The sequence below is a fragment of the Curcuma longa genome, chromosome 5 (assembly GCF_044706935.1).
Source record: "Curcuma longa cultivar G26 ecotype Majalengka, Jawa Barat chromosome 5, ITB_CL_G26_1.1, whole genome shotgun sequence".
Lineage (NCBI taxonomy): Eukaryota > Viridiplantae > Streptophyta > Magnoliopsida > Zingiberales > Zingiberaceae > Curcuma > Curcuma longa.
Window position 1 is genome coordinate 8,402,517 of NC_133865.1, and position 9,935 is coordinate 8,412,451.

General features: G+C 39.4%; 2 protein-coding genes across 2 annotated transcripts; one reads left to right on the forward strand and one right to left on the reverse strand.

The window, feature by feature from the left end:
• Positions 1 to 698: 698 nt before the first annotated feature.
• On the reverse strand, positions 699 to 4,774 carry LOC141828986 (heat shock 70 kDa protein, mitochondrial-like). The gene is given in 7 exon segments (XM_074716381.1): positions 699 to 1,510; positions 1,618 to 2,238; positions 2,318 to 2,787; positions 2,790 to 2,871; positions 2,963 to 3,041; positions 3,174 to 3,238; positions 4,636 to 4,774. Coding segments are annotated over 7 exon segments (2,016 nt in total). The 5' UTR covers positions 4,714 to 4,774; the 3' UTR covers positions 699 to 889.
• A 296-nt stretch (positions 4,775 to 5,070) lies between these two features.
• LOC141829983 (mediator of RNA polymerase II transcription subunit 10b-like) lies at positions 5,071 to 7,900 on the forward strand. The gene is made up of 5 exons (XM_074717444.1): positions 5,071 to 5,329; positions 5,420 to 5,500; positions 5,611 to 5,713; positions 6,800 to 6,895; positions 7,651 to 7,900. Exons 1-5 carry the CDS (start codon positions 5,094 to 5,096, stop codon positions 7,687 to 7,689), a joined length of 555 nt encoding a protein of 184 aa, XP_074573545.1. The 5' UTR covers positions 5,071 to 5,093; the 3' UTR covers positions 7,690 to 7,900.
• Positions 7,901 to 9,935: the final 2,035 nt, after the last annotated feature.

The window sequence follows — 9,935 nt, forward strand, 5'->3', positions numbered from 1 at the left end:
CTGTCAAGCGATTTATTTTATTCCATTAATCATGTGACGAAATTCAGAGTTTTGTTCTACTCCTCAACTATTCCATTCGGTTCTATGCTAATTAGTGTACGTTTTTTGTGCAGACCTGGACTAGTTAAATTAATCCCTTCACATGCTTGTCTTCTTCTTTATTTGTCTGTCAAAGGAAACAAGATATAGAAGATTCATCCTTTGATCTATCTCTAATCTTTTGACTTATCCCTTCGAGAAAACATGCTGGAAGACTATATCACTAGAAAGATATACTAAGGCGTTATAGTAGAAATGCTAAGATTAGGATTGACTATTAAAGTTTTAGAGCTGAAACAACTTTTGCTGAATAAAAAAAAATCAATTTAGGGTAATAAGAAACAGTATTTTCTAATCAGTTCCACAGGAATTCTATAAGAGCTTACTCGTAAAGATTTCATTATGATATCTTCATGAAGGTCGACATCGTTGCCACAATCGAAGCAGATGTTTCCGCAAGTTGTGATTGCATTGGAAGCTTTGCAAGGTGTTAATAACATGTCCAATGGTTACCTCAATTAATTTGTCTAGTTTCTTTAATATTCAGTGAAGTTTTTTCCCTTGTGCCTGTTTGATTACAATATGGCAGACACTTAGAATTACAGTGAGATGTCCAGGAATGAGTGCTTGTGAACTACTGAACGGGAGTCCAGGAACGGAGACGAACTCAGATCTTTATGTTCTATCCACTCACTAACCAGGAATAAACGCGACAATAACAAGTCGCGATACAAAGTGTCCTATTTCAGAAATCAACTACGGAAAGATCATCCTCATATACCAGTCCAACATCAGAGTCTGATTACAGACAGACGCTGAGTTTTGCTACAAGTATAATAAGATCCTTACCTTACTTCTTCACCTCTTCGTATTCTGCCTCTGGAGCTTGATCACCTTGAGACCCTCCGGAAGTCGATGACCCGCCCGAGCTTCCTCCCATGTGCTGCCCGATCTTCGAAACCGCCTTGTTGGCTGCATCAAGCTTGGCCTTGATGCTGTCGACGTTGTCCCCCGCAATCTCTTTGCGTAGATCGGCAACGGCCGACTCGATCTCAGTGGCCACCTCAGCAGGGATTTTGTCCCTGTATTCATTCAAGCTCTTTTCGATGCTGTAGATTGTGGTGTCCGCGCTGTTCTTGATGTCGATCAAGGCTTTCCTCTCTTGATCCTTTTGGGCGTGCAGCTCGGCCTCCTTGACCATCTTCTCGATCTCATCCTCGGAGAGCCCACCGGACGAGCGGATAGTGATCTGCTGCTCCTTTCCAGTGGATTTGTCTTTCGCAAAGACGGTCACGATCCCATTGGCATCAATGTCAAATGTGACCTCGATTTGTGGCATGCCTCGAGGTGCTGGTGGAATACCGACGAGCTCAAACTCGCCCAAAAGCTTGTTGTCAGCTGCCATTTCGCGCTCGCCTTGTAACACACGGACTCCAACCTGGGTTTGGTTGTCGGCCGCCGTGGAGAACACCTAATTGAAGGAAGAAATGAAACATGTCACAAAGATTAGTCTGAATCTCACATTCTGTTTTTACCATTTTTTAATAAATGAAACTAATATTTAGTATTAATCGACACCTGGCTCTTCTTTGTGGGGATGGTAGTATTTCTGTTGATCAATCTTGTAAAGATACCGCCAAGAGTTTCGATACCTAGCGATAAGGGTGTCACATCTAACAAGAGCAGTTCCTTAACATCTCCACGAAGAATACCACCCTGGATAGCAGCTCCCATCGCAACAGCTTCGTCTGGATTCACTCCCTTGCTAGGGCTCTTTCCAAAGATCTCAGAAACTATTTCCTGCACCTTTGGAACTCGAGTCATTCCACCGACTAGAAGAACCTCATCGACTTCTTTACTGCTTATGTTGGCATCCTTCAGACAATTTTTGCAGGGATTCCTGGTCCTCTCAATTAAGTGATTTACCAGGGTCTCGAACTTTGATCTTGTGAAAGTGATATTCAAATGTTTTGCTCCAGAAGCATCGGCGGTTATGAATGGAAGGTTGATTTCAGTCTGAGACGTCGACGATAGTTCAATCTTAGCCTTCTCTGCTGCTTCACGAAGCCTCTGTAAAGCTAGTCTGTCTTTTGAAAGATCTATTGCTTCAGATCTCTTGAATTCATCAACCAAGAATTCGACGATGGCATTGTCAAAATCTTCACCACCCAAGAAAGTGTCACCATTTGTAGCTTTGACCTTGAGGAAATAATGGAATGTTCAATAAATTGATAAAAAACGAGTAAAGACTGATGCTAAACGGTAAAAACATCTATACCTCAAATACGCCATTTGATATTTCTAAGATTGAAACATCAAATGTTCCGCCTCCAAGATCAAACACAGCGATCAGGCCTTCTTTGTTGTTCAAACCATAAGCTAGTGCAGCTGCTGTTGGTTCATTGATGATTCTTTGCACATCTAGGCCAGCGATCCTCCCAGCATCCTTTGTAGCCTGTCGTTGAGCATCATTAAAATATGCAGGAACTGTAATCACTGCCTTCGAAATGGATTTCCCAAGGTAAGCTTCAGCAGTTTCTTTCATCTTTGTCAAAACAAATGCACCGATCTGGCTGGGAGAATACTGCTGACCGTTGGCTTCTACCCATGCATCCCCATTAGGTGCCTTGACAATCTTAAAAGGAACCATCTTCATCTCTTTCTGTGTTTGAGGATCGTCAAAACGACGGCCTATCAGTCGCTTGGTCCCGAAAAGTGTGTTTGTTGGATTAGTAACTGCCTGACGTCAACAAGCAATTCACCCTTTTGGTTAAAAGCTACAACTGATGGTGTAGTACGGGCTCCTTCAGAGTTCTCTATAACTTTAGCATTCTGCACAAACATGTGAAAGAATATTTGGCTTTCAAATGAACCAAAAATGGTCAAGTAGCAAAGAGACCAAAGAGAATGCACGAGGTATAACCTTTCCCTCCATGACCGCAACACAAGAGTTTGTGGTTCCCAAATCAATCCCAATTATATCATTGCCTAGAGGCTTTGAGCTGCATAAAATGTAAAAAAAAATAACCTTGGTGAAAGGACCAATAAACATAGCATAAAATCACGTGATAGATTGTGCAAGTAGCAGGACAAACAGAAATCATGATGATAAATCATGTAAATGTTGTTGATACCTGAAAGTTTTAGCCAAGCTAGTCCATTTGTGCCCTAGCGCCACGCCATTGCTTCCTGATAATAACTGCAGAAATAAACAAGAAATAAAATGTGCATCATCACATCTCAAGCTTAGAGACCGTAGCCTGGTCAAACCTAGACGCATATATATCGTGACCTTCAAAGTATGTTTAAAACTCTTATACCTTCTAAATCCTTTGAATATTTATATTGCATTTATGTTGGAAACACACAATAACAGGATAGAAGATTTAGCAAATCCTCTAACTGTGGCCAACTAATCCAATATTTATATTCATGACTCTTCAAATGATATCTTGCATAACTGCTACTCCAATCAATGATCATATGTTTCGCCTAAGTGATATCATATGATATCAGCAAAATAGCATTTATATATCTTTGACATGTAGAGGCCCACTTCATATATTGCATCATTTACCTCCATGTAAGCCCATAAACAAGTCTATACCAAATTATCTCATCTTCTAAAAAATTGAGAGAGAGAAAAAAAGAAGAAAACTACCATAACCAACCCAACATTGTGTTTAAAAAAAAATTAGTACGATCAGTCTTTAATGTATGAAATTGGATCCAATCAGTAACAAAAGTTAATCAAAATTATATAGAAGCATCGACAGCTACATAGGGCACTGTTAAATCACAGCTTGGTAATTGGAGAGACAGCTAGTAGGAGAAATGGAAGGAAAGGAAAAGGAACATAAATTTTACATAATAAGCCATCTACCCTCCCCTTCTTTTCAACCCGAGTAAACCAAGCCTACATGACAGCTAACTCGTTAACTTTACCTCTTTCGTTAAGGAACTACAGAAGGTCAGATTTGGCAGCATACATAACTGGCTTTATTAGATGGTCACACTTGTGAGCAAGGCTTTGCATTTCTTGGCTATCATTGATTGTCTATCATTTTCATCTATGTACTATTGAACACTTATCGCTAGTAATCCGACTGCTGGTCTCCCATATACCCACCAATACATTGCTCATTTTCTGCACCCAATCCCTCGTCCTAAACCATACTCATCCCATCTCTGCCTTCTCCTTCCTATGGCAAGTCTAAGATACAGATCTGGTACTCTGCCCCACTAGAACTTGTAAATAATAAGAGGACAGAAGAGGGAATCATCTGACTATGTCTGACCCGAACATAATTTTCCAAAAAAAAAAAAACGGACGAAAAAAAAACTACAGCGAGCTTAATTTAACAGCATATATTACTGGATTCATTAGGTGATCGAACTTGTGAGAAAGGATTCGAATTTCCTAGTTATCATGTCTTATCTACTATTTTTCTCGTATATAGAGGTACTATACAACACCAGAGGCAGATGAACGTGTAATAACAAAAGGGCTGGAAAAGGATCTGAAATCCAGCTGACTCGGAATGACCGAAACGAGAAATTTGGACGAAAGGATGGAAGAAAGAAACGGGAGCTTACGGATCCGAGGCGGGAGGACAGGAGGGGCGTTGACAGATCGCGTCGCCTCATAGCTCGAAGCATCACGGACGCTGCCATTGATCTATCTTCTTCTTCTCCGAGGCGAAGAAACCACGCGAACGAGAATGGCGACCAGGGTTTAGGGCTTCGATTGCGCAGGCCCGAGAACGACAGGGGATTAAATAGCCACGTGGTTGACAAGCTCTCGAGGCTTCTAGAATTAATTCGGCCCAACTGGAACCTACTCAATCCTGGATAGCTCGTTAATGGGCCTACAAAGGAAACATCTGGCCCAGTTTTGGCCCAATTAAATGTAAAGGCTAGTCAATGGTAGGGGTGAAATGAAAAGAGTGGGTAAATTTGGAGGGTCATTATGGAGATTTCAAAAACTTTAGGGCTTAAATTTTGGAAACAACGGAAAATTCCAAGCCCATCGATCCTGTTTCGTCAGCGGCCCGATGGATCCGTCGCCGCACAACTCCTCCACCGCTGCCGGCGACAGCGTCCTCTCCGCCCCCGCCTCCGCCAATCCCATACCAGCGCCAAACTCGAATTCAGGCACCGTTGATGATCAGAAGGAGAGCCTCAGCCAGATCATCGACTCCGTCGACAGAACCCTCGGCCTCCTCCACAAGCTCTACTTGACGGTATCTTCCTTCAGCGTCGCTTCGCAGCTCCCGCTCCTCCAGAGACTGTAACCCATCTCCCTCTGCCTTTCCTGCTTTGTATCTCCTTTCACTCGCCTCTGCCACCGCCTCTGATTTTAGGTTTTTTATTTCATCAGTAACACTTTGGTGGCGGAGCTCGATGGGATACAGAAAATGGCGGAAAATTGCAACTTCCAGGTCCCTTTGGAGGTCGTCAAGTGCGTTCTTTGGTTCCTGTCTTTTTAGGCCCCATTTAGTTTGCCTCATCTGTCTTTTCCATCAACGTTTGAATAACTTTAGAAGATTTTGTTTTTTTTTCCCCTTGTAGTTTGATTGATGATGGGAAGAATCCAGATCAGTTCACTAGGGATGTGATAAATAGCTTCATTTCCAAGAACCAGATAACCAAAGGAAAGACTGATGCTTTGAAGGTAAATTCCTCCATCCCTTTCTTCTCCAGGATTTATTTGACATAGAAACTATGTATTACTAAAAAATTTCTCCACTTTTTCTTGAGGCTTGCTATGTAGCAAAGTTACGGAACCTTATCTTATCTGATTTTATATGGAATTTTGAACCGGATGATGTTAGGTATATGCTCACAATGTGTGTTTATTCAACTGATACACTTTTATTAATTCATGATGATAATTTTAGCACTTGATACTGATAGTGTTGGTCTCGAGACCAAATGGACAAGGTTAAGAGTTGTGTTTACACCCACTCAGTCAGCTAAAACAATGTAAGAAAAATTAATGAATACATCCATAAAAGTTTGTATATCCAATAGTTGGCTCGTTGTTGTTGTGAACTTTGACATTTATGTTCATAAATCAGTGCGACTTTGTTAAGACTGAATAGGCATATCTAAAAGCAACTGATACAATCATAGATAAGTTGAATAATTGGATCTGTAGGTAGGCAAGTAATGAAGACTAAAGAAAACTTTGCTTAACATAAGTGGTCAAATTTGTGTTGGTATTGCTAGATATATAGCATATATAGGGGAGTCAAATATTGGGATAAAGTTCATGGTGCTTCTTCTTATTTGTTGTTAAAACATAGCATACCAGGAAAGCCAAAAATAAAAGTCTCCTTGCGTGATATTCAGCCATGCATCTAATGCAATGCTGACCAAGAGCAGCAAAAATTTACAATTCTTCAGCTGTGCAAAACTGTTGCTGCTTTGATGTAATTTTTTTGCAATGCAATTGGTCATCAAACAATACAACAGCCAGAAAATTTTTGCACTAGCATTACCAGGGTTACTGTTAAGTAATGATTCGATAAGTTGTTTGTTATCCTACTAAGCAATCACATGAAATTGTGTTTTTCCCATCATTGTCTAATGGCCATAAGTTTTGTTGATTGCATTATGCTTTCTGATCTGAGAAGGTAAAGGACTATAATTTTAATGCTATTAGTTTATAGATGCTTTGATTAGCCCATATTTGCAACATTGCTGCATATCATTGTATTGGTTTTTTATTTTTATTTTTTTTTCCTAATGGTGATAGAGCCTTAGAAAGCACCTTCTTGAGGAGCTTAATCAAGCTTTTCCAGATGAAGTGGTCGCTTACAGGGAGATCCGTGCTGGTACTGCTGCTGCTGCTGTAAGTCATAAGAGCTTAACTCATCAAAGTCCTTCCTTATTTTTCTACTCTAAAACATTTCAAACTCAATCCTCTACCGTCATAGTTGCATCCATATATTTGGTTCTTGCAATGGAAGAATACATATTCCCAAGGACTATAATTGATAGGGAATGGAATAGGAATTTTTATTCTTTAGTTTTAGTTCATAGAATGGAATAGACTGGTCATTTTCATTGCTATATTTGGTTCCTAAAAATGTTATAACTAACAGACAGCAAATTTGCCAATCCACAATGATGAAAAATTCCTTTATCGATGATGGTCAAGTTTGTCTTTCATATGCCTATTTGGCCTGCTTGCCCTGACTTTTTTTATGATTTGCTCAGCTGTCCTGGTTTGCTTGACCACCCTGCTCGCTCTATTTGGCCCGAGCTTTCCATTCAAAATATGTATTATGGTGAATTGAATAGGTAGAAATAAACATTTTTCTGATGGTGAACTAGAATAAGAACGTGTATTCCTTGAAATGTAAGGAATAAATAAAGCTATGACTAGAGAATAATAATTGGAAATTCATAAGGTATCATCTGATAGCTATTTCTATGATCTAAACACACCATATAATGTGAGCTATGACTGCATGATTGCATCTCAAATTTTCAATCCAATTTTACTAATTCCCTAACACAGCTAACTGTGTCTATCTCACTTTTCTCTGCATAAACAGCTGATAAATGCCAACACATTATAACAACAATTTTACTAATTTTCAGGAACCAGAGGCTGGTGCAGGCCCAGAATGCTTCACCTAACACTGCTTGCTTCTATTCGACAACTATAGTGATTCATATTACAGAAATCGCAATTCTATTCTATAAATTCTTCGGAGTTGAATGTACTCTTCATACATTCACCTGCCAGATTATGTTCCTTTTTTACTACTTAGTTAATTGGTTTGTTCTTGATTTTGCTGTAAACATGTTTGAATGAAATTCAGTGTGATGGATGGAATTAATATTCAAATTTCTAGTTTAAATTGGCTTGCTCAGGTACACTATAGCCCTTGAATTATAACCATTGTCACAAGGCCCATATGTATACTTCATAGGCTTACTAATGGGCCTAGATACAATTTTTTTAATCTCCTTTGAGACATTACTGGGCTCATTAATGGGCCGTAAATGTGCTTCTAAATTGATCCAGAAACTCTTTTGCACATCATCGGCTTACTTGTGTAGTGGACCACAATGGGTTGAGAATTGGGCCTGGCTTGTTTGTGTGACTGATTTAGGTAGGACCCATAATGAAGCACATGTCTGGTGTGGTGGGTAAACAGTTGGTGTAAAAAAAATTGTTTAATCTTCAAAAATTAATTATCTACTAATTAAAAATTAATCTAAATTGTTGAGAAAATTAAAAACCTAGATTTTATTTGAAAATTTTAATATATATATATATATATATATATATGATATTTTTATTTTTCTAATAGCAGATAATTATGCCATGGAATGGAATTGGAAAGGTGACATGATATGACATGGAATTGGAAAACTTGATATACTTTCTCAAGCCTCAAGTAAGAAGTTGATAAACTTGGAGGGTCGAAATGGAAAATTCTCAATTATTAAAAGCAGTCCTCCGTCCCTCTTCTTCTCTTGGCGATCCTCTTCCTTCGCCGATGGCTACCAACCTCCTCTCTACCACGATCCTTCCGCCTACAAATCCGCGTCTCCGCCGTCCGGTATCCATCCCCGCACGGGCCTCCTCTCCGGTTCCCTCCTCCGGTGACGCTAAGCGCTGCTGGTGGGCTCCACTGTTCCGCTCGATCTTTCGGGACACGCCGGTCTCGGACGAAGAACCGAAGATTGCCGGGGAGACTGAAGATGCAGCGACGGAAGCCTCAGAACGGAGGCCGAGGCTGACGGCAGAGAAGGCGAAGGTGCTGCGTCGGGAGACGAGGGCGACGGAGACCTTCCACGACGCGATGTACCACTCCGCCATCGCTTCTAGACTCGCTTCCCCGGACCAAAAGATCTAACCCCTTCGAAGGGTGCCTGTTGTGGTCAGTAACGAAGAAACCCTACTTTTCTGCGTTGCATTTTCTATCCTTTTACCTCTTTTTTTTTTCGGTTGTGAAAATGGAAGAAGATTTGCGATAAATGTTTGAAGATCGATGTAATATTTTGGAATGATTATCCCATAGATTTCTTCAAAACAAGTTTTTGGCGATTTAATTTTGTTTATTTTTTCCGCCATTTTTCTTCCGGTACGATATACGCTAAACTTGTTTTTGTTATTTGAAGATCGATGTAATATATTGGAACGATCGGCCAAAAATTCATCAAAATGCGTTTTCGTCGATTTTAAATCTTGCTTTTCCGCCATCTTTTCTACATTGTGATTGTTCTATACGATACCGAAAAATCTCAAATTTGTTGATGCTAGAACGATCATCCAAAAATCTCCCCAAAACACCCATTTTCTCATCGTAATCGTCCGGAAAATCTCAAATTCGTTTGATGCTAAACTTGTTTTTGATGTAAAAAGAATATCTGCAGTAAATGTTTGAAGAACGATCGTTCAAAAATCTCTTCGAAACTCGTTTTTGTCAATTTAAATTTTGCTTTCCGCCATTTTTTTGTATCGAAAATCTTCAAAATGATAAAATGCAACTAGAAAGTGATTGCTATGATGATTTAGGAGGAGATTAGCATTTGGATACGTAAATGGTTGGAATTAATATTAAGAATCATTAATTAGCGCATTTGGTGACCTGGAGAAACCAAAGCGGTGCTACGAGACAATATTAATTTTGCTTTCCGTCTGCTGTGTTGTATCTAGATTATGCGTTTGAAAGATCATATCATTGTTTGCCACTTAGAATAGCAGTTTAATATACTTGTTTGTAAACATTGATTAAGTTAGACTAATACCAGTTTTAATAAAATTTACTCGAAGGCTCCAATTATAAAATATCGAGAGTATTACATGTCATAAATAATACTTTTTTTAACGAATTGGCATTAAAAAAAATCAAATCATTCAAAATATATTA

Coding starts and splice junctions, on each gene's coding strand:
- LOC141829983 (XM_074717444.1), top strand. CDS start 5,094: ATGGATCCGTCGCCGCACAACTCCTCCACCGCTGCCGGCGACAGCGTC. Junction 5,330..5,419: donor CTCCCGCTCCTCCAGAGACT/GTAACCCATCTC, acceptor TTATTTCATCAG/TAACACTTTGGTGGCGGAGC. Junction 5,501..5,610: donor GTCCCTTTGGAGGTCGTCAA/GTGCGTTCTTTG, acceptor TTCCCCTTGTAG/TTTGATTGATGATGGGAAGA.